This window comes from Budorcas taxicolor, chromosome X (genome assembly GCF_023091745.1).
Source record: "Budorcas taxicolor isolate Tak-1 chromosome X, Takin1.1, whole genome shotgun sequence".
NCBI classification, from domain to species: domain Eukaryota; kingdom Metazoa; phylum Chordata; class Mammalia; order Artiodactyla; family Bovidae; genus Budorcas; species Budorcas taxicolor.
In genome coordinates, this window is record NC_068935.1 from 24,382,436 (window position 1) to 24,408,011 (window position 25,576).

Genomic DNA, 25,576 nt, shown 5'->3' on the forward strand with positions numbered 1-25,576 from the left:
ATATTGGGCTCACCAAAAATTTGTTCAGGTTTTCCCATAACATTGTACAAAAACCTGAATGAACTTTTTGGCCAACCCAATATATTAAAAGACTTATTTGACTTGACACAAAAGAATGCATCATTTCTCCAGAGAAAAATCTATTACTTATTATAGATTTAAAATGTTGCTTAATTTATGTCACTCAAAATTATGATATCTGCATGACTACAAGTTTATATTATGTGCATAGCTATCTTAGAAAGAAGTTTTAAGTTTGTGATTTGCTCTTGAGATTTAATTTATCCACTTCCAAGACTCCAAATGTAGTAAAGTTCAAGCTGTGTTTGTGCTCAGTCACTTCAGGTATGTCAGACTGTTTGTGATCCTATGGACTGTAGCCTGCCAGGCTCCTCTGTCCATAGGATTCTCCAGGCAAGAATACTGGAGCGGGTTGCCACGCCCTCCTTCAGGGGATCTTTCCGACCCAGGGACTGAATCTGTGTCTCTTACATCTTCTGCATTGGCAGATGGGTTCTTTATCACTAGAAAGTTCAAGCTACAATAGCATTTAATATGTGCATAAATTATACCTTCATCAGACATTTACTGAATGCCTTCTATTTGCCAGGAAAAGCACATGGATGAAGCTTTAACAGCTCTCTAAAAGGGTCAGTACAAAAATTTTATTTAAGGAATAAGGTTGTCCCCTGGATATAACAGAACAATTTTTAATATGCACAAGCATCACCATATACAGAAAAATATAGAAATTAATTTTTCTCTGCAGTTTTATATTACCTCATTATGAAAATGGCCTTTTCTATAATGAATTTTAGGAACTAAAGCAACACCATTAGAAGACATTTTAGGAGCTAAGGCAACACCATTATAAGAAGGCTAAGTTTCCATTGGATTTTGCAGGTGCCATTAAAGTCCCAAATCAATTGACTTTGAGTTAATTAAGGGAGATTATTCTGGGTGGGCCTGACCTAAACAGATGAGCCAGCCCTTAAAAGGGACTGCACCCTTGCTAAAAGAAGAAATTTGAGTCACCACACCACGGAACCTCCTGCTGGAACTGAAGAAGTAGACTACCATGTTATGAGAGGGCCTATGGAGAAAATCCTGATGGAGAAAAGACTTTGATGCTGGGAAAGATTGAAGGCAAGAGGAGAAGCGGGTGGCAGAGAATGGGATGGTTAGATAGCATCACTGACTCAATAGACATAAGTTTGAGCAAACTCTGGGAGCTAGGGGAGGGCATGGAAGCCTGGCATGCTGCAGCCCATGGGGTCACAAAGAGTCCAACAAGACATCGTTCATTGTTGAACGATAACAACAATGGAGAAACCCAAGTGGCAAACACCTGCAGGCAGCCTCTAAGATCTGGAGCTACCCTCACCTGATGACTACAAGAAAATGTGAACTTCAGTCCTACAGTCACCATGAACTGAATTCTGCCAACCACGGAGCTTGGAAGAGGCCTCAACACATATGAGATTGCAGTTCTAGTAGATTAATGCTATCTGTGAGGTAATAGCTGGCCATTGTTTAAAGTCACTAAGTTTGTGGTAAATTGTTATGTAGCAATAAAAGTTGAATTTTTATTGAACAACAACAAAAAAAGAAAAGTAGAACTTACAAAAGAAAAACAAAAAGTATGAAGCTACTTGTGAAATGCTTAAACATTAATTTATGCACTCTGTTAGCACTACCTGGTTCTTTTTTTTTTTTTTTTTACCTTTTTTTTAATGTGGATCATTTTTAAAGCTTTTATTGAATTTGTTGCAATTTTGTTTTTGTTTTATGTTCTGGTTTCTTGGCTGTAAGGCATGAGGGATCTTACTTCCCTAACCAGGGATTGAACCCATACCCCTTGCATTGTAAGGCAAAGTTGTAACCACTGGACCACCAGGAAAGTTCCTTGCTCTGTGTTATTGCAGCATTTGAACTATAGTAAAAGACACATTCTCTAAAATAACTACATTCAGATTTTCAACTTCAAACTCAGAAGCTTGCCAAGAATGTCTTTACAAAGTATGCTTTCATTTTTTTAAGTTTATATTTCCAAACAGCCTTCCAAAGTGGCCTCCAAAATTAATCACATCCTCACCATTTTTTAAGATACCACTTTTCATTTTTTCTTAAAGTAATATTTTACAAAAGAGCTTCACAACAAAAATCTTAAAGTTTTATTTTTCTGATATCTGTTTTACTGCTAATCAGAAAAATAGGAACTTAAAGTATTCTTTTTTTAAAATATAAATTTATTTATTTTAATTGGAAGCTAATTACTTTACAATATTGTATTCGTTTTGCCACAGTGTACATGTGTTTCCCATCCTGAAATTAAATACAAATCATACTGTAAAGCTTCTGTGATGTCAGCACAATGATGAGTTAAGAAGTTCCAGACCTTTGTCCTCTATGTAAATATCAAGTAAACAATTACAGATTGATTTAAAAGGCTTTTGGGGAGCTTTGGAAGGAAATCAAGGATATACAGCAGTCAAGCAAATCAATAAAAAGTCATATTCAAATCAATAGGAAAATTCGTGGCATTTATGCTTGCTCTTGTACCAGGGTGGCACAACACAACTGGACGTAGGCAACTTATTTCTTGATTTCTCCCTCAAGTTATAAGAAATGAGTGAACCTTTTTGCTGCCCTATCCACATGATATGCAACAAACTGATCTCAGTATTGCCTAACTCAGTGCTCAGACGAGAATACCAGTGTGGTTTGAATCCCCGGTTAGAAGTCACAGAAAGCAGTAGCAGGTACCACAGCATGTGAAAAATGTAGAAAGACTATAGACCTATGGAAACCTGATGGCAAGAGATTATAGGCAAAGGAATACGGTAGAATATTTAAGGCCCAACAAAGAAGCAGAGGTGAGACTTAGAGAAATTAAGACATGTACAAGCAGGTGTGTGTATGTGAGATTGGTATTAAAATGCACACATGCAAGTCCACAGAGAGGCATTCTCATAAAGGCCTGAAAAGACTTCATCCTTCATGCTGGGTAGATTAGTGAAAGACATCCCCCACACTGAACCATCATGCAAAGATTAGGAAAAGTGGCTGTTTTTCAAAACACCCAGTTTTAACAAAAGATCATAAGACATGCAAAGAAACATGGAAACATAGCTCATTCAAAAGGAGCAAAATAAATATCCAGAAACTGACCTTAAAGAGCCACATGTTTTAAAATTTCTGGACAAATAACTTAAACAATTTTCTTAAGTATCTTCAAAGAGCTAAAGGAAAACACAGAAAAATAACTAAAAGAAGTCAGAAAAGCAATATATAAACAAAATAAGGATATCAAGAAAGAGATAGGAATTACCAAAAAAGAAAAAAAAGGCAAACAAACAGAAATTGTGGACCTGAAAAATACAATACTGAATTGAAGAATTTACTAGAGAATTTCAATAACAGACTTGAACTTGCAGGAAAAAGATCTGTGAATTTGAAGAGAAGTTATATGAACTTGTGATCATAAGACAAGTTAAATGAACAAGTTATATGAATTTGTGAGTCCTTACAATTATACAGTGGAAGTGACAAATAGATTCAAGAAAGTCAATGCCAAATAATGTTCAACTTACAACACAATGGCACCCATCTCACATGCTAGTTAAGTAATGCTCAAAATTCCCCAACCCAGGCTTTAACAGTACATGAACCAAGAACTTCCAGATGTTCAACTTGGATTTAGAAAAGGCAGAAGAACCAGAGATCATACTGCCAACATCCATTGGATCCGAGGAAAAGCAAGAGAGTTCCAGAAAAACATCTACTTCTGCTTTATTTACTATGCCAAAGCCTTTGACTGTGTGGATCACAACAAATTGTGGAAAATTCTTCAAGAGATTTGAATACCAGATCATCTGACCTGCCTTCTGAGAAATCTATACACAGGTCAAGAAGCTAGAACTGGACATGGAATAGCAGAATGGTTCCAAATTGGGAAAGAAGTTTGTCAAGGCTATATATTGTCACCCTCTTTATTTAACTTATATTCAGAGTACATCATGCAAAATGCTGGGCTGGATGAAGCACAAGCTGGAGTCAAGGTTGCCAGGAAAAATATCAATAACCTCAGATATGCAGATGACACCACCCTTATGGCAGAAAGTGAGGAGGAACTGAAGAGCTTCTTGATGAAAGTATAAGAGGAGAGTGAAAAGGCTGGCTTAAAATGCAACCTTCAAAAAACTAAGATCATGGCATTTGGTCCCATTACTTCATGGCAAATAGATGGTGAAATAATGGAAACAGTGAGAGACTTTATTTTCTTGGGCTCCAAAATCACTACAGATGGTGACTGCAGCCATAAAATTAAAAGACATTTTTCCTTGGGAGAAAAGCTATGACCAAACTAGACAGCATATTAAAAGGTAGAAACATTACTTTGCTGACAAAGATCCTTCTAGTCAAAGCTATGGTTTTTCCAGTAGTCATGTATGGATGTGAGAATTGGACCATAATGAAAGCTGAGCACCGAAGAACTGAGGCTTTTGAACTGTGGTGTTGGAGAAGACTCTTGAGAATCCCTTGGACTTCAAGGGATCAAACCAGTCAATCCTGAAGGAAATCAGTCCTGAACATTCATTGGAAGGACTGATGCTGAAGCTGCAGCTCCAATGCTTTTGGCTACCTAATGTGAAGAACCGACTCATTGGAAAAGACCCTGATGCTGGGAAAGATTGAAGGCTGGAGGAGAAGGTGATGACAGAGGATGGGATTGTTGGATGGCATTACCCACTCGATGGATATGAGTTTGAGAAAGTTCCTGGAGTTGGTAATGGACAGAGAAGCCTGGCGTGCTGCAGTTAATTGTGTCACAAAGAGTCAGACATGACTGAGCAACTGAAATGAACTGAACTGGTATGAAATTATCAAATCTCAAAAACACAAAGAAAAAAGTGAAAACTGTGAATGGAACCTTAGAGAATTAAGAACTCTCATCAAACAGACAATATATTCAGAACTAAAGTCCCAGACAGAGAAAAGGGAGAAAATGGGCAGAGAGTTTCTTAGAACACTTAATAGGGTCTTGGACATATGTTATCAATGAATACTTGAATGGAAAGGTGTTTAAAATGTTTCACAGTATCATCCCATATATTGTTCATTTACAAAAGGAAAAAATGTACTTTAAGTAAACAAAGATCTGGCAGTTACCATCTTAAAAAAGTAATCATCTTAGCATCACCAGCAGTGGGGCAGCTTGACATTCTGTATCTCTACTGATGCACTAAGAGATGCACCACAGAGTGAGAAATTATAATTTAAATCTACTAAGAAAAGAAAAACAAACAAAGAAGCAAACAGAAAAATCCAAGTTTTAGGACATTCTACAAGAATTCAGAATGGTTGAAAAAGTTCAAGGTCATAATGGAAAAAAATGCCAGAAAGAAGTATTCCTTATTAAGTTAAAAGAGGAAAGACAAAAAAAAAAAAAAGAGAAAAGACATAACCTGATGGGTGTATAAATTTTGGCTAGATCCTGGATGAGGAAAAAATTTTAAAAGACATATTAGAACTATAGGGGCAATTATTCCATATAAATCTATCATATTAGATTTTACTGAGCTATTGATCTCAGGTGTTGCAATGGCACACCTTAAGATGTGAAGTGAAGTGAAGTCACTCAGTCGTGTCCGACTCTTAGCGACCCCGAGGACAGTAGCCCACCAGGCTCCTCCATAAGATGTAGAATATCCTTATTCCTAGTAATAGCTATGGTGAACAATGTTGGATTTGTGATCCCTGAAGAAGATTTAGCTTTGGGACCAGGGACCAGGCTTGATCACTCAAGACCTTTTGTGTAGCAGAGTTTTATTAAAATATAAAAAGGGATAGAGAAAGCTTCTGACATAGACATCAGAAGAGGGATGGAAAGTGCATCCAGTCACTAGTTTTATCAAAGCCTTATATACTTCTACCAGACCCACTCCCAGGACATACATCTTAAATTATCAAGATTAGAACTAACAACAGAAAAGTCTTAACCAGACCCACTCCCACAATATAATTTTAAGATAACAGGATTAGTCAGAATGTTCTTAAGAAGGAGAAACATGTCCTTGAGCAGGATACATTGTTGTGATATAGTTTAAGATGAGTTGTTTCATTGTGTAATCATTAGCTCTGAGCTGAGAGAAAATAATGTCTTATGTAACTAAGACAAAGCAATGTGGAAAAATTGTGGTTTTCTCCTCCTTGAGAGCACTGTGCCCCTTTCTCCTCCTCAGAGACCCTGGACTTCTTATCAACATACCTAAGAATTGACTCTTTCACTAGGAGATAAATGCTTATATATTCAGGCATGAAGTGTCATATTGTAATAACTTACTTTCAAATGATTCAGTAAAACAGATAAAGTACTTTTGGTAACAGTTAAAAGTTGGCAGGTCTTGGGGGACGTTATGCTTTTGTTCTTTCCCTTCAACTTTTCTGCATATTTAAAAATTTCAGTGTCAAAATGTTTTCTAAATTCTTGAAATTCATCAAGACCATTATCATAAATTCATCTCTTCTATGATTGTGATTTGTGAAAATACAAAGTTGTAACCAATCAATTAATAAATATTTATTGTGCTCCTACTTATATACTTAAAAAATAAGAAATAAAAGTAGTGAATTCCCCAAATTTGAGGAGAGATATAGATTTGAAATACAAGTATCTAAATGAACTTTTTGTAGGATAAACCAAAGAGATCCAGACACACTGTAATGAAACTGTAAAGGACAGAGTTGTCTAGAAAGCAGCAAGAAAGAAGTGACTCAGTACATACAAGGAATTATCAATAAAATTATCAATAATTTTCTGAGAAGAAACCTTTCAAGACAGAAGGCAGTGGTATGATATACATTTGTCCCTCAGTATCCATGGGGATTGATTCCAGGACCCACCACAGATACAAAAATCTGTGGATGGGTTCAATCCACAGATATGAAGGGCTTACTCTAAATAAAGTGCTGAAAGAAAAAAAATCTTGACTATTCTGTATCTGTAAAAGTGGTCCCTTTTACATGTGGCTCAGTGGTAAAGAATCCACCTGCCAATGCAGGAGACACAGCAGATGCAGGTTCCATCCCTGGGTCAGGAAGATCAGCTGGAGGAAATGGCTACCCACTCCAGTATACTTGCCTTGAAAAATCCCATGGTATGACTTAGTGACTGAGCATGCACGCAACCTTATCATGGTAATCATTTCACAATATATATGAATATCATCATCACACTGCACATCTAAAACTTACTCAATGTAATATGTCAGTTATATCTCAGTAAAACAGAAACAATATAAAAGGTGGAAATATGTTTATTTTCTTGATGGGAAACAACTGTAAACAATATCGTGGAACTCTCAGGCTTGAGATTCTCTAGGAAATATTTCTGATGTGCAATGAATACTTCATGGAGAAGCTCCAGAACATAACAAATTTGAAAAAACTATTTTAAATTATACCTACAATTCTACCATATCATGCCTAATGATTTAACTGTGATGTCAATAAAATTTTTAAAAAGTGGTTTGTATTTTGAAATTTATGTTTGTGCATATAAAATTAGCATGACGTCTGCAGCTGTACTATACATAATTAGATCCATGGTTACATTCCAGATATAAATACTAACCATGACACTTCACTTTAATGGAGGTTAGGGAGCAATAATAGTAAAATATTTAGGATTGGTGGGCAAATATTGTTTACTTTAATTCAATTTATTTCTTTTAGAAGTGATGTGCCTAAATGTCCACTGGATATTTGTACACTCACTAGGAGAAACAAACCATATTCTCACACTTATCCCCCTTTCAGATTGGCTACACAGCATGCTGAAGACATGAGTGTTAGCAGATTTGAGGAGCAGTTCCATGCTGTAAACCATGCACAGCAAACTCTTCAAAAAATGGAGAACTACTTGAAAGAGAAACAGTTGTGTGATGTGTTACTCATTGCTGGACATCTCCAGATTCCAGCCCATCGGTAAGTACTGAGTATAGCACGTATGAATGAGAAAGAATCAGTCCACTGATTACAAATTGGAGCTTTTAAGAAAATAGATTATGTCATTATATTAAAAATACACTAGCCCATATGATCCATGTCACCCTGTGATATTTAGAAGAGCTAAACATTAGAGAAATTAATGAAGAAAAGCAGCACAAATTGTCTAAAGAAAATAAACTTAATTTACTTTTCTAATTTCACTATACTTTACTGACATATGAAATATGTACGCAGAAAGCATACTTACCAGTATTACACATTTACTGACTGTATTTCATGGTTTTCAGTGAGATTATGGACTGTTTTAAATTCCTATGAAACATTCCTATTTCTAGGTTGGTTCTTAGTGCAGTGTCTGATTATTTTGCTGCAATGTTTACTAATGATGTGCTTGAAGCCAAACAAAAAGAGGTAAAGATGGAAGGAATCGATCCTAATGCACTTAATTCCTTGGTGCAGTATGCTTACACAGGTAAGTGCTTGGTATGTATTAACTCATTCAATCCTCACAATATCTCTACATCATATAACTCACATTATTATTAGCCTGTGAGTCTATTATTAGTTAGTGAGAAAACTGAAGGATAGACCAGTTAAGTAAATTTCCTAAGGTAGTAAGTGACAGAGTCAGTATTTAAATTCAATAGTATAAAAGAGGAAGAGGTAAATAATATGCTATAAAATTTGGGGCCATGAGAAAATATAGCTATATTAACACAAAGTTACAAGAGCATGTCTGTCTTTCTCTCTCTGTGTCTCATGTTGTGAATACATTCTCATTTGTAAAACTAAGAGTGGAAAAAGAATATTCTACCTCTATAGATTTAGCTTCATTTTTTTGAAATAATAATGTCATATTTACTCAAACCATAAAACAAAAGTAACAGGAACAGTTTGGGGGCCAAGAAACATTTATTCATTCATTCATTCCAAATTTATTGAGGAATGATTGACAAATATAATCATATATATTTAAAGTATACAACTTGATGATTATATATACATAGGGCTTCCCTGGTGGCTCAGACAGTAAAGAATCCACCTGCAAAGTGGGAGTCCCAGGTTCAATCCCTGGGTTAGGAAGATCCCTGGAGAAGGGAATGGCTACGCACTCCAGTATTCTTTCCTGGAGAATCCCATCGACAGAGAACCCTGAAAAGCTATAGTGCATGGGGTTGCAGAGTCGAACACGACAGAGCAACAAATACACGCACGTACATATACATCAATTCAGTTCAGTTCAGTCACTCAGACGTGTCTGACTCTTTGTGACTCCATGAATCACAGCACTCCAGGCATACCTGTCCATCATGAATTCCCAGAGTCCACCCAAACCGATGTCCACTGAGTCGGTGATGCCATCCAACCATCTCATCCTCTGTCATCCCCTTCTCCTCCTGCCCTCAATCTTTCCCAGCATCAGGGTCTTTTCAAATGAGTCAGATCTGGTGGCCAAAATATTGGAGTTTCAGCTTCAACATCAGTCCTTTCAATGAACACCCAGGACTGATCTCCCCCAGGATGGAATGGTTGGATCTCCTTGCCGTCCAAGGGACCCTCAAGATTCTTCTCCAACACCACAGTTCAAAAGCATCAATTCTTCAGTGCTCACCTTTCTTTATAGTCCAACTCTCACATCCATACATGACCACTGGAGAAACCATAGCCTTGACTAGACGGACCTTTGTTGACAACGTAATGTCTCTGCTTTTTAATATGCTGTCTAGCTTGGTCATAACTTTCCATCCAAGGAGTAAGGGTCTTTTAATTTCTTGGCTGCAATCACCATCTGCAGTGATTTTGGAGCCCAAGAAAATAAAGTCTGACACTGTTTCCACTGTTTCCCCATCTATTTGCCATGAAGTGATGGGACCAGATGCCATGATCTTAGTTTCTGAATGTTGAGTTTTAAGCCAACTTTTTCACTCTTCTCTTTCACTTTCATCAACAGGCTCTTTAGGTTTTCTTCACTTTCTGCCATAAGGGTGGTGTCATCTGCATATCTGAGGTTATTGATATTTCTCCCGGCAATCTTGATTCCAGCTTGTGTTTCTTCCAGTCCAGCGTTTCTCATGATGTACTCTGCATAGAAGTTAAATAAGCAGAGTGACAATATACAGCCTTGACATACTCCTTTTCCTATTTGGAACCAGTCTGTTGGTCCATGTCCAGTTCTGTTGCTTCCTGACCTGCACACAAGTTTCTCAAGAGGCAGGTCAGGGTGTCTGGTATTCCCTTCTCTTTCAGAATCCTCCACAGTTTATTGTGATCCATACAGTCAAAGGCTTTGGCATAGTCAATAAAGTAGATATAGATGCTTTTCTGGAACTATCTTGCTTTTTCAATGATCCAGCAGATGTTGGCAATTTGATCTCTGGTTCTTCTGCCTTTTCTCAAACCAGCTTGAACATCTGGAAGTTCTCAGTTCATGTATTACTGAAGCCTGGCTTGGAGAATTTTGAGGATTACTGTGTTAGCCTGTGAGATGAGTGTAATTGTGCAGTAGTTTGAGCATTCCTTGACATTGCCTTTCTTTGGGACTGGAATGAAAACTGACCTTTTCCAGTCCTGTGGCCACTGGTGAGTTTTCCAAATTTGCTGGCATATTGAGTGCAGCACTTTCACAGCATCATCTTTCAGGATTTGAAATAGCTCAACTGGAATTCCATCACCTCCACCAGCTTTGTTCATAATGATACTTCCTAAGGCCCACTTGACTTCACATTCCAGGATGTCTGCCTCTAGGTGAGTGATCAGACCATCATGATTATCTTGGTCATGAAGATCTTTTTTGTACAGTTCTTCTGTGTATTCTTGCCACCTCCTCTAAATATCTTCTTCTTCTGTTAGGTCCATACCATTTCTGTCCTTTATTGAGTCCATCTTTCTTGAAATAGACTAGAGATCTCTTCAAGAATGATGGGCTTAATTAAGGACAGAAATGATATGGACCTAACACATATACATACATACACATATAGTGGAATGATTATCAAGATCAAGGTAATTCACACATCTCATATAGTTAACCCTTTTTCTGTTGATTTGTTGGTGAGACCACTTAATATACACTTTTAGCAACTTTCAAGTATGAGTAGCCAATGCTATGTTGCTTCAGTTGTGTCTAACTCTTTGCAACCCTAGGGACTGCAGCCGGCCAGGCTCCTCTTGTCCCTGGGATTCTCCAGGCAAGAATACTGGAGTGGGCTGTGTGCCCCCTTCCAGGGGATCTTCATGATCCAGGGATCAAACCTTCATATTCTATGTCTCCTGCATTGTCTGATGGATTCTTTACCACTAGCAACACCTGGGAAGCCTGCAGTACCCAGTACAATACTATTAACTATAATCACCATGCTGTACTTCATATCCTAGAACTTGTTATAACTGAAAGTTTGTACCCATCAATCTACTTTTCCCCATCTTCCCTTCATGCCTCTATTTCATATACAAGTGATACCATATAGTATTTTTCTTTCTTTATCTTATTTCAGTTAGCATAATGCTCTCCAGTTTTATCCATGTTGTCACAAATGGCAGAATTTCCATCTTTCTCATGGTTGAATATTATTCTTGAGTATGTGTATCACATTGTATTAATTCACTAATCTGTCAATGGACATTTAAGTTATTTCCATATTTCATGATAATGCCAAACAAACATAGCAGTTCATGGGGTTGCAAAGAGTCACTAACGATTTAGTGACTAAAGAAAAACAACAAAACATGGGAGAGCAGCTACCCCTTTAAGATCCAGTTTTCCTTTCCTTTGGAGTGGAATTACTGGACCCCATGGTAGTTCTTTGGCCACCTGATGCGAAGAACTGACTCATTTGAAAAGACCCTGATGCTGGGAAAGATTGAAGGTGAGAGCAGAAGGAGATGACAGAGGATGAGATGGTTGGATGGCATCACCAACTCAATGAACATGAGTTTGAGTAAGCTCCAGGAGTTGGTGATGGAGAGGGAGGCCTGGCGTGCTGCAGTCCATGTGGTCACAGAGATGGACATGACTAAGCGACTGAACTAAACTGAACTGATGGTAGTTCTAATCTTTAATTTTTTTTAAAGAGCCTTCTTACTGTTTACCATAATAGTTGACCCAATTTATATTTTCACCAACAATGTACATGGGTTCTCTTTTCTCCAAAGCCTCACCAACATTAACTGTCTCCTCTCATTTTGATAACAGCCATTCTAACAGGTGTGAGGTGATATCTCATTGTGGTTTTGATTTGCATTTCCCTGATGATTAGTGATGTTAAACATCTTTTAATGTATCTGTTTGTTATTTGTATGTCTTCTTTGGGGAAAAAAAATGTCTATCCAGATTCTTTGTCCATTTTTAATTGTATTATTTGCTTTTGTGCTATTGAGTTGCAGATATTTTCGCTCATTCTGCAAGTTTCTTCTCAATTTATTTTTGTATACTTTGCTGGGGAGAAGTTCTCTAGTTTGATGTAGTGTCACTTGTTTGTTTTAGCTTTTTCCCCTGTGCTTATGGTCTCTTACCCAGGAAATTATTGTCAAGACCAAGGAGCTTTTATGCTGTTTTCTTCTATGGGTTTTATGGTTTCACTCATTGAGAAATGAATATCATTCTTCATAACCAGGCCAAGTTTCAATGTCTATGACAGGTGAAACTTTATACCTGATTTGGAGAATAGTTTGTACTTCTGAGTTTTATGAGATAGAGGCAGGGCTCTCGTTTCAAAATCCAGATAGGAAACAATACATGAAAGTCTGCTAACGGACTGGATCCCTTTACAACATATTTTAAAGCCTGAACCAAATACTGTAATATTCTATTTTATACTTATGCAATTAGATAGAATCTATATTATGGTATTTTAGAAAGCAAAATTATAAAATAATAATTCATAGTTTATATGCTGCCAAGTCGCTTCAGTCGTGTCCGACTCTGTGCGACCCCATAGACGGCAGCCCACCAGGCTCCCCCATCCCTGGGATTCTCCAGGCAAGAACACTGGAGTGGGTTGCCATTTCCTTTTCCAATGCATGAAAGTGAAAAGTGAAAGTGAAGTCACTGAGTCGTGTCCAACTCTCAGTGACCCCATGGACTGCAGCCTACCAGGCTCCTCCGTCCATGGGATTTTCCAGGCAAGAGTACTGGAGTGGGGTGCCATTGCCTTCTTATAACCCATATGAAATATTCTTTACAACTTCTCTAAGTGTGGCTAAAACAAAAATATAGAAATATAACATCAAAATAGTATAACATTTACAATGATTCATCAGTAATTCTTGCTTAAAAATAATGATGCATCAATAAACATTAAACAGCTTAAATTGCTCTGATCTTGATTTTTAAAAATCTTTATGGATATTTTAGCTGAATCTGTTTTTATACCTAAGAAAATAATCGTATAAGCAGTTCTTTATCTGAGGACACTTGGCAGCATTTTCTTTCTTTTAAAGAAGTGCTAGTGATTAATTCCAGGCATAATATTTGAGCAAAGTCACCCTAATCGGCTAATAAATGCAGATGCAAAAAAAAAATTGACATATAAGCTTAATGTTCTTATATACCAAGACATTTTCCCACACAAATGACAGTTACCTGTATAGCCCATCACGATCCTTATGTGATAGTGAAAGTTAAGTATCTCAGTCGTGTCCGACTCTTTGCCATCCCGTGAACTGTAGTCCGCCAGGCTCCTCCATCCGTGGGATTCTCCAGGCAAGTGTACTTGAATGGGTTGCCATGTCCTTCTCCAGGGGATCTTCCCAACCCAGAGATTGAACCCAGGTCTCCCACATTGCAAGTAGATGCTTTACCATCTGAGCCACCAGGGAAGCCCCATGATCCTTATGTAATATATCATAAAGTTTCTTGAGTCCTAGTGTAGACAATATTTGATATTAGATTTATATACAGGTCTAAGATGGTATATAAACAAGAAATTGCTGTTCTTTGCAATGATGGTACTCACAGGTCTTTTGCTCCAGTTGTTTTTCATAATCTTGCTCCTTTCAGCCATCTTGTTAGTGTTTGTACAGACTCACTTGCATATATTCACCTGAAATGGCATTCCCTAAATAGTCACTGTACGCTAGAAAAAAATAGCCCTATTAATGAGATAAATTGAACATTTTAGCTCTCTAGCATATTTGTGTCTTTTTTATGGAATATATAATCATTTTTTAACTTTTCAAACAATCTAGGTGTCCTGCAATTGAAAGAAGATACTATTGAAAGTTTGCTGGCTGCAGCTTGTCTCCTGCAGCTGACTCAAGTCATTGAAGTCTGCTCCAATTTTCTTATAAAGCAACTCCACCCTTCAAACTGCTTAGGGATTCGATCATTTGGAGATGCCCAAGGCTGTACAAAGCTCCTAAATGTGGCGCATAGATACACAATGGTAAAATCAATTGATTCTTGTTGTATTTATAATATATTAACAAAATATCTACGGAGAAGGCAATGGCACCCCACTCCAGTACTCTTGCCTGGAAAATCCCATGGACGGAGGAGCCTGGTAGGCTGCAGTCCATGGGGTCGCTAAGAGTCGGGGACGACTGAACGACTTCACTTTCACTTTTCACTTTCATGCATTGGAGAGGGAAATGGCAACCCACTCCAGTGTTCTTGCCTGGAGAATCCCAAGGACGGGGGAGCCTGGTGGGCTGTCGTCTATGGGGTTGCACAGAGTCGAACACGACTGAAGCGACTTAGCAGCAACTTAGCAGCAACAGAATATCTAACCTAATGAAATGTTTACTGATATGTGTGTTTAGAACCATTCCAAGGTAAAGATTATAATGTTGGGATAACATTAAAAAGCATTATAGATTTATATAATTTTCAAATTACTTGCACATAGTAAATATTAGCTAAAAATATTGGTCTGGTTGATCTGTATACAAACAAATTTCACATTTTTTAAGCTAAAAAGATTTAATTAAACCTCAGAACTTTGAGAAGTGAAAATATTAGCAGTAATTAAACTGGACAAGTATATATTTCAAGTAGAATCCACAGTAATAAGATTAATAATTTCCCTGATGTTTTTATATTATTAGAATTTCATAAAGTTGTACAAATTATTGTTTCTAATGAAATTTAGATATCATTCAATATATAAAAAGGAAATATTAAGGGCTCAGTGTTAACTGGAGGAGCTTAAGAACTGTCAAAATTAGTAAGTCAGACCATTCTATTGAATGGACTTTTTATTTTCCAATTAAAATATGTATTTTGGTTTAAAACAATTCACAGTTCAATTCCTTAATTAACTTAAAGTCCCTCTCAATTCTACTAGTAGTTACAATAAACTAAATCAACATGTTTAGTGTTAATTCTATAAAAGTTGCATTGGATAAGACTACCTTTATTCAGTCAAGTGACAGTGACATGAAATATAGATTATCTGTAGGGAGACAAGTAGACAGAGGATATTAGATAAATCCTTACCATTCATGCTAAATCAAATTAAAAGATAAAATTTCAAGCTAAGAAAATAGCTACATTTATTTAAGATTCAAAAATAAAAGACAAGTACATAAAAGTGAACAATAAAGAATCACAACTAAAAGCAACAATAAAATTAATATTACAATCCCATAATTGAGATATATATAATTAAAAAGTATTTCTAGAGTTTTATATAGACCTCAAAATTTTCAAACTTGCAATATTTAGATTCTCTAAAAAAGTTCTTGTAAAACTTCGCCTCTGTTCTTCCCACCCTTGGTCATTTTTCAATATTTGAAGTTTTAAACGTGTTCCTGAAATGATACCATATTATAATGGATTGACATTTTAACATGTTATTTAATTATGCTATTTATATTCATATGTCCTAAATAGAGATGCCATATAAATTATAGAACAGCAGTTCAAAGGTTAATCCTACTACAAAAGCCAAACATGAAAACTTCCTGTTAAATTACTTAAATTCTTGAACTATGTATTAACAGTTTCCTGTCTGGTATCTTACTCTTGCTGACAAAACACATTCTGATAAACAGCTTGAATTATTTTTGTTGCTCAAAATGGACTTGTCTTCCTTTTCCTATTATGTGACTGAAACTGAATGCTAAAGCAGGATGTACATAAAAATGCAACAATGTTGTCTCCTTTAAGCTCTCTTTAGTTATTTTAGTATCTATTATAAATTTGGTAAAATATGCCAAGATCATGCTTTAATAATGCTTTAATAATACTGTATTGATAGTATAAAATGCAAATAACTTTAATGTCTAAGAATAATGTTGATCTCTAAGAATTTAGTCATTTGAGCCATAGACTGAATAAACAGATTGTCTTATCTAATGTGAGTGGGCCTCATCCAGAAATATCTTCACAGACACACCTAGAATAATGTTTGGCCAGAAGACTCCAGGGCTGAGTCAAGTCGACACATAAAATTGACTATCACAGTCATATAAATAGTAGTCTGCATTGATGAAACATTCAGGAAATAGGCTATATTCATTTAATATTATTTAACACAACATAATTGTGGATTTTAAAAGATGAATACCAAATCAAGGGCACACACACAAAAGACACTTGGGAAGGTGATTAGAAGAAAGCATTTACCTTGAAATTAGGAGTAAAATAAATCAATTTAAAATTAATCTTTAAGCTTGACTAAGTATCTGTTTTATAGTACTGGATATTTCAGTGCCATATGTATATAATTTAATTAGCCATTAAGGTTTTACATACTAGGCTAATCTTCTGCTTTTTTTCCTCTTTCTCTCTATTTTTATTTTCTTTCATCGGACAGTAAATAGGAGAATGAGATATGGGATCATGCATAACAGTTATACAGCTTCAAAGTTTACATACACTATCAATAATAGGTAGCCATAAGTTTTGGAGTGTTTTATCTTTTTCTTAACCCTTTCATAAAAATTATGTCATTTATGAAAGTCAGTTGCAGTATCAAATAAAATGAAGTAGACCTGAAGGCATAGATGTGAGTCCACGCTTAGCCATTTACTGTGCAGGAGATCAAACCAATTCACAGCCTGTTTAATTACACTTTCCACAAGATGGCATTGGTGTGACTTAATGTTTATAAAAGAAAATTTTAAAGTGTGAAATGCTGTACAAGTGTAATGAATTATTAGTTTTAGTACTAACTTCACCACTTTGCTATAGGTGAAAGGGTTTTCAACAAGGAACATCTGCTATAGTAAATTCAATAGTTCTCCCCCTGGTGCTTGCCTTAGTCACAAGGAGGCTCTTTGTCAAAAAAGGCAAGTCAACTTGGAATTTATGGTCTTAGAGCCTCCTGATGGGACTATCAAGCTTGATGATTGGTTTATGAAGAATTTTGTTATTAGGTTAACTGAGTTTCACAATGAATAAACTCAAGGGGATGAGTGGTTCATTGGCAGAAGTCTCACCTCCCACAATGACTAAACTCAGAATGGAGATGAAAGAGTGATCTGGTTTATCCAGATCCCCCAGTTATAAAGAGGCTGTCTTAAGCTGCTTCCAAAATATCAGTGTACTAGGCAATATAAGTTACCAACTAAACAGCTAAATGCAAAATAATGAGATAAGAATATTCCTTTATATCAATTTCAAAAGTATATTTTACTGAATTTAAACTTAAAATTGTCACTATGAAAAATATTCGAAATGGTAATTGTGTTGTCAAATAAATATATATAATATTATAAATAGAAAAAACATAATAATGTTTTGATTTTAAAAGTTGAAACATAACTGCCTGAGATTTGATACTTGACAGAAATACAGCACAAATGACAGAAGGGAGAATTAAGGTAAAATATATACAAATTGAAAGATAGCCCCACTATCTATCGCTCAACAAACAACTCCATAAGAGTCACTTTCAGATAAACCTTAACTTGTAGATCTTTATTCATTATAAAATATACCTTTGCCTTGATTAATAGATCGTGTTTTTTCACAAGAGGAAGGAGTTTTTAACTGACCTCTTTTTTTCATCGTGAAATAATTCAGTATGTTGCCCCCTCAAATGTACAGCCTCTCCCAGGCCTTCTTTGATTCCTCAGCTTCAGAGGACACATCCGGCCCCCCTCTCATGGGCGGCAATAGCATCTATTTTTTATAAATGCATATATCTATCTCTCTGACTTTTTCTGAAGTTTAACAAAGTAAAATGCTTTGATAAACTTATTTTGTTAAGAAGTTAAAGCACAAAATTTCAGTAGATCTCTTTTTTCTAGGAACACTTCATTGAAGTAATACAGAACCAAGAATTCCTCCTCCTTCCAGCTAATGAGATTTCAAAACTTTTGTGCAGTGATGACATTAATGTGCCTGATGAAGAAACCATTTTCCATGCTCTAATGCTGTGGGTGGGGCATGATGTGCAGGCTAGGCAACAAGACCTAGCAATGCTGCTTTCTTACATCAGATTGCCGTTACTTCCACCACAGGTATGGAAACTTACTCAGGTAATGGAAATTATAATTCTAAATGACAACTGGACATTAATCTATTCCTTACTTCCCTGGTGGATCAGACGGTAAAGCGTCTGTCTACAATGTGGGAGACCCGGGTTCGATCCCTGGGTCGGGAAGATCCGCTGGAGAAGGAAATGGCAACCCACTCCAGTACTATTGCCTGGAAAATCCCATGGACAGAGGAGCCTGGTAGGCTACATACAGTCCATGGGGTCGCAAAGAGTCAGACATGACTCAGCGACTTCATTTATCTGTTTTATATGGAGAATTTCTAGTACAGGATTTGTTTCACAGAAGGAAAAATACAGCTTTCAGTTAGCAATATTAATAATGATAAGAGAGAGGGGGAAGAAAGTTTAATAAAAGACCTATAAATAATCTCCAAACTTTAGCATACTCATTAGTTTCAGTTTTCTCTCACCAAACAGCACTTGTAACAAGCAGGGGAAATGACTAAAGCTAACTCTTTTTCTTTTCCTACCACCTTCTAGGAAAGGTGATAGTAATTATTACAGTAACATCCCAGAGGAGACTCTAGGAAGGAGTTAGATTCTGAATAAAACCTACTAACTAACATGAGCAATTAACTGCTATGATTGAAACCATATTAAAGAGTTTCAGATGCACTAGAGCATCATTATAGTCAGTAATCAACTTTTATTGAAATACATAACAATGCTATGTTAGTTTCAAGTGTATGGCAGATTTTATATATATATAAACTGAGCATAACACACTCCAGGACCATCCGTGTTATTGCAAATGGGAATTTTTTTAATGGCTGAGTAGTATTCCAGTGTCTGTGTGTATACACCACATCTTCGGGTGAGTAGGCTTATGTCTCTTCTCAGTTAGTTGTTTCACCTGAGGCATCCCAGGATTAGTGCCTGTAGTCTATTGGATAGGGGCAAGTCTGGCTGCTATCAAGCTAAAGGGAAGTTTCCAAAATGGCCCTTGCTAGGACCAGTGTCCACATGGTAGAATGAACTCTCACAATGGTTGCTGCCCATGTCTGATTCTAAGGTGAGCTATCTATTGCCTTTCCTGGTAACTCTAAAATCAGCTGGTAGCTCTTACCCTGTCTCCTTTCAAGTTCCTGTTTTTTCCCTGGATCCCAAACCATGTGAAATTTTGTGTGTTCCCTTTAAGTACAGAGTAACTATTTCCCACAGCCCTCTGAGTCTCCTGAATATAAACCTTGCTGACCTTCAAAGCTAAATAGTCTGGAGTCTTCCTGGTACAGGACACCTGGACTAGGGAGCCCAGTGTGGGGCTTAGAATCCTCACTCTTTTGAGGGGTTGTAATTATTCTCCTGTTTGTGGGTCACCCACCCTAGGATTCTGGGTCTTGACTGTACCAAGATTCTATCTCTCCTACCTAACTTGTGGTTCCATCTTTACATCTTTAGTTGTAAATGATCTTTTCTGGTAGGTTCTGGTCTTTTTTTAAATCAATAGTTATCCTGGAAATAGTTGTAATTTTCATGTGCCCAGGAGAAGAGATGAGTTCAGAGTCTTTATTCTCTGCCATCTTTGGAACTCCCAGTATATATTTACTCTTAAGACTGGAAGCTTGTTTGAAACTCAGCTTCTCAGGCCCCCACCACAAACCTACTGAAACAATTTATGCAGCTGAAGCCAAGGAATCTGTATTTTAGCAAGCTTTTCAGATGACTCTTAAAAATTTGAGGTGCACTTGTATACAGGTTCAGAAGCCCTTAATTTTATACTTCATAAAGGAGGTACCTGGAATCTCACCAGCCAAGTCAAAACAGTGATCCATCAGAGATAACAAGTGGGGTGAGAACAGAGCTTAGGTTAACCAGTGCAGCACAGGAAACTTCAGGGAAGTTTTATGGGGTAAGATTAGTACCTCCTTTCCAACAACCTGATTGCTGTTCCTGACAATGTCCTATGATAGATGATGTGGACTCCAAACTTCTAAGAATCAATCTAAATGACCCTTGGAAAAATTCTAAAAAGGCTCGTAACTTCTCCTCAACTAGTCTCAGGAAGAATACTTTACCTAGATTTTATTTCATTCAATTGGGGTCATATTATCTGTCAGGCAACATTGGTTAGAAAAGATTGATGTCATATACTACTGACAATGAATCACCTAAATACTAATACGTGTACTTCACCTGTGTATACATGTACATATATAGATAAAAAACACCTGCTTTGTGCTTTGATTTGATGATAAAGATGCAGCCCCCATGGTAATATTACTTTAATTGGTCATGTTTGCTCTACTTCCCTTAAATCAACCACAAATTTGATTGTTTCTCTAGCTACATGCAGTAGGACAGGAGATGCTTGCTTTGTGCAGACACAGCCATTTACTTCACTTTCAGTAACACATTTTATGAGTGCTTTTTCACTTTTACTCCTGGAGATTGTATGCAAAATACATATTCAAATGAGGAATGGTATGTCAAATAAATTTTCATTAATAAATTAGTTGCTACCATGAGGCTTTTAGTCATAAAATATGTTACTTAAGTAACTTAAAATATTAAATAATAACACATACATTAGAATTAGCTTGAGTTTCCTGCAAAATTATATAAATGAAAATGTTACTTCTAATGATCTGCTCTTTACTTCATATACCATGCATCAATTACTTTTCAGTTACTGGCAGATCTTGAAAACAGCTCCATGTTTACTGGTGATCTTGAATGTCAGAAACTCCTGATGGAAGCTATGAAGTATCATCTCTTACCTGAGAGAAGACCCATGATGCAAAGTCCTAGGACAAGGCCTAGAAAATCAACTGTGGGAGCACTTTATGCTGTAGGAGGCATGGATGCTATGAAAGGTAACAGAAGCAAATTAATTACTCTTAACACCCTCTAAATTGTGAGGGTGGTATTAAAGCCATATTGAAATGTGTGCATCTAAAGCTAATTTTTATAAATAAAGTAATATAAATTTTCTGATACCTTTTTTTTTTTACTATTGCCTTATGGGATATAAGCCTTTCATTAGAGTTTCCTTAACTGTTAATAGGTACTTTTTCTCTTATGACAGAAATTTATTTTTCTATGATAAAATTAATTTCTTTATATTGAAGTATAGACTTATAATACTATATTAGTTTCAGATATACAGCATGGTGATTCAGTATTTTTTTAGATGATACTCTAAGTTATTACAAGATAATGGCTGTGATCCCCTGTGCTATAAAATGTATCCTTGCTACTTGTCCATTTTATTAACAGTAGGTTGTATCTGTTAATCCCATACCCCTAATTTGTCCTTCCCTCCTTCCCTCTCATTTTTAGTAACCACAGTTTTGTTTTCTATAATATATGTGTGTATCTCTTTCTGTATTCAATATACATTCATTTGTGTTGATTTTTAGGGGGATTTCACATATAAGTGATATCATGTAGAGATTTATATTTGTCTGACTTACTTCAAAATATTGTCTAGGGCCATCAATGTTACTGTAAGTGGCAGAATTTCCCTCTTTTTTGTCAGAATAATATTTCACTGTGTGTGTGTGTGTGACACATACAATGAAATATTATGCCAAAGAATGCTCAAACTACCGCACAATTACACTCATCTCACACGCCAGTAAAGTAATGCTCAAAATTCTCCAAGCCAGGTTTCAGCAATACGTGAACCGTGAACTCCCTGATGTTCAAGCTGGTTTTAGAAAAGGCAGAGGAACCAGAGATCAAATTGCCAACATCCGTTGGATCATGGAAAAAGCAAGAGAGTTCCAGAAAAACATCTATTTCTGCTTTATTGACTATGCCAAAGCCTTTGACTGTGTGGATCACAATAAACTGTGGAAAATTCTGAAAGAGATGGGAATACGAGACCACCTGACCTGCCTCTTGAGAAACCTATATGCAGGTCAGGAAGCAACAGTTAGAAGTGGATATGGAGCCACAGACTGGTTCCAAATAGGAAAAGGAGTACGTCAAGGCTGTATATTGTCACCATGCTTATTTAACTTCTATGCAGAGTACATCATGAGAAATGCTGGGCTGGAAAAAGCACAAGCTAGAATCAAGATTTCCGGGAGAAATATCAATAACCTCAGATATGCAGATAACGCCACCCTTATGGCAGAAAGTGAAGAGGAACTAAAAATCCTCTTGATGAAAGTGAAAGAGGAGAGTGAAAAAGTTGGCCTAAAGCTCAACATTCAGAAAATGAAGATCATGGCATCTGGTCCCATCACTTCATGGGAAATAGATGGGGAAATAGCGGAAACAGTGTCAGACTTTATTTTGGGGGGCTCCAAAATCACTGCATATGGTGACTGCAGCCATGAAATTAAAAGACGCTTACTCCTTGGAAGAAAAGTTATGACCAACCTAGATAGCATATTGAAAAGCAGAGACATTACTTTGCCAACAAAGGTCCGTCTAGTCAAGGCTATGGTTTTTCCAGTAGTCATGTACAGATGTGAGAATTGGACTGTGAAGAAAGCTGAGTGCTGAAAAATTGATGCTTTTGAACTGTGGTGTTGGAGAAGACTCTTGAGAGTCCCTTGGACTGCAAGGAGATCCAACCAGTCCATTCTAAAGGAGATCAGTCCTGGGTGTTCTTTCGAAGGGATGATGCTAAAGCTGAAACTCCAGTACTTTGGCCACCTCATGTGAAGAATTGACTCATTGGAAAAGACTCTGATGCTGGGAGGGATTGTGGGCAGGAGGAGAAGGGGACGACAGAGGATGAGATGGCTGGATGGCATCACTGACTCGATGGACGTGAGTCTGAGTGAACTCCGGGAGTTGGTGATGGACAGGGAGGCCTGGCGTCCTGCAATTCATGGGGTCGCAAAAAGCCAGACACAACTGAGTGACTGGACTGAACTGATAGCATCTTTTTCATCCATTTGTTTGTTGATGACACTTGGGTTGCTTCCATGTCTTGAGTATTGTGTATGGGTCTGTGAACATTGTATGCATATATAATTTTGATTTAGTGTTTTAGGTTTTTGATATATACACCCCAATAGTGGGTTTCTGGATCATATGATAGTTATATTTTTAGTTTTTGAGGAACCTTCATACCATTTTCCATAGTGGTTATACCGATTTATATTCCCAACAATAGCGTACAAGAGTTCCCTTTTATCCACATCCTCTCCATCATTTGTTATTTGGAAACTTTTTGATGATAGTCAACTGATAGGTGTGAAGTGATATCTCATTGTGTTTTTGATTGCCTTTCTTTAATAATTAGCAATGCTAAGCATCTTTTCATTTGCCATTTAGCTATCTGTCTTCTTTAGAAAAATTCCTATTCAGTTCTTCTACCCATTTTTAATTTTTTTATATTGAACTGTATGAGCTATTTACATATTTTGGATATTGACCACTTGTATTTCACATCATTTACAAACATTTTCTTCCATTCCATAGGATGCTTTTTCATTTTTTTTGATATTTTCCTAATTAATTTTTTCCTAATTATTTTTCTAATTAAGCGTAATTAGACACCCCTTGTTTATTTTTTGCTTTTATTTATTTTGCCTTAGGAGATGGAACCAAAAAATATTGCTGTGATTTATGTCAAGTAGTGTTCTGCTTTTTTTTCCTAGGAGTTTTATGGTATCAGATCTTACATTTAGGTCTTTAAACCATTTTGATTTTATTTTTGTATATGGTATGAAGGAATATTCTTATCTCATTATTTTGCATGTAACTGTTTAGTTTTCTCAGCACCACTTGTTGAAGACTATCTTTTCTCCATTGTATATGCTTGCCTCCTTTGTCATAGATTAATTGACTTGTATGTGGGGGCTTGTTTCTGTACTTTCTATTCTGTAACATTGATCTTTGTATGTGTTTTGGTGCTAGTTCCATGCTGTTTTGCTCACTTTAGCTTTGTGGTATAGTCTGAAGTCTGGGACAGTGATACATCCAGGTTTGCTTTTTTTTTTTTTTTCCACAAGGTTGTGTTGGCAATTTGAGGTATTTTGTGAGTCTTATGGCAGCATTTTTTTTTTTTAAATTTGAGTATTTGCTTTGCAACCTAAGATCTTTTCAGGGAGAACTTACAGATTTATCATAAGTGGAAGGGATGAGGTCCTCCAAATTTGTTTTTTGACAGAAATAAGAGAATGACTTCTAATTTCTTGCTGTCAATTTCCTGATAGATGACCAAAGACCATTTACAAATAAGCTTAAAGTGTTGATAACAAGATCAACAATTCAATTCTGGAATAAAAATAATGATTTTACAAAAGAATTATTTTCAATAAGAATAGGGAAAAATTTCTGAAGCCATCATGTCTACCTTGAATACTTCTTAAAACATTTTTTCCCACAGTTCTGTCTCTTTACATTGATTTCTACCTATAGAACCATGTTGCCAAAACAATGAGGCAAGGATTTTGTAATTAAGAATTGGCTGTGTAGGAACTAAAGGCAACTCACTTAAAATTTGCCAAATCATACATGGAAATGTTTTGACACCTTATAGAGAATGATACTAAAATCAAAGTTCTATGCTTCTGGAAAACTATTTTTTCTTTTGGCATGTGTAATTGGAAATGGGAAGACCATATAGGAGATATCTCAATTAATAATAAATCTGTATAACAGGAGTTTGCAACTACAATTATTTTCTAAAGATGTAGAGTAACTTCACAGAACTAGTGTTCTTCAGAAAATAACAAATACAGTAAAATGTTATAATAGATTTCAAGTCTAGCAACTTGATATGTTACTGCATTTTGTTGAATAGAAAGAACAGGCACAGAATTTAAAAGGTGTCTTGTTTGATATTAAATCAAAAGGGTACTAAGTATAAAATGCAAAAATGGCTATCTATAATATTTGATTTTTAAAATGTCCAAATAGCAGAGTGAGAAATGCGAAAATTTATGTTTATTTGTTTGATTTTTGTGTTTATTTGCTATTTTTGTTATTTTTTCAGGTTCTTGTCTTTCACATTAACATTACACAAATGAGTATATTACACAAGATGGTAATAATATGTATCTTCAACTCCTTCATAGCTTACAAAAATGAATGAAATGTGAGCCTATAATCCCTTGACTCTGCTACCACAGTTTGATATGGAAAAAAGTAAAGCCATCATTTTGAGACTCTTGAAATACCTAGTATATGAAAATATAAAAAGCTTTATGGGA

At 36.2% G+C, this 25,576-nt stretch overlaps 1 protein-coding gene across 1 annotated transcript in view; it reads left to right on the top strand.

The window, feature by feature from the left end:
- KLHL4 (kelch like family member 4) overlaps positions 1–25,576 on the top strand; it is a 137,273-nt gene that overhangs the window by 76,798 nt on the left and 34,899 nt on the right. Inside the window, exons 2-6 of the mRNA XM_052663474.1 lie at positions 7,822–7,989; positions 8,349–8,485; positions 14,200–14,396; positions 18,208–18,420; positions 21,085–21,271. Of these exons, the coding sequence (XP_052519434.1) occupies positions 7,822–7,989; positions 8,349–8,485; positions 14,200–14,396; positions 18,208–18,420; positions 21,085–21,271 (902 nt within the window). The remainder of the gene's footprint in view (positions 1–7,821; positions 7,990–8,348; positions 8,486–14,199; positions 14,397–18,207; positions 18,421–21,084; positions 21,272–25,576) is intronic.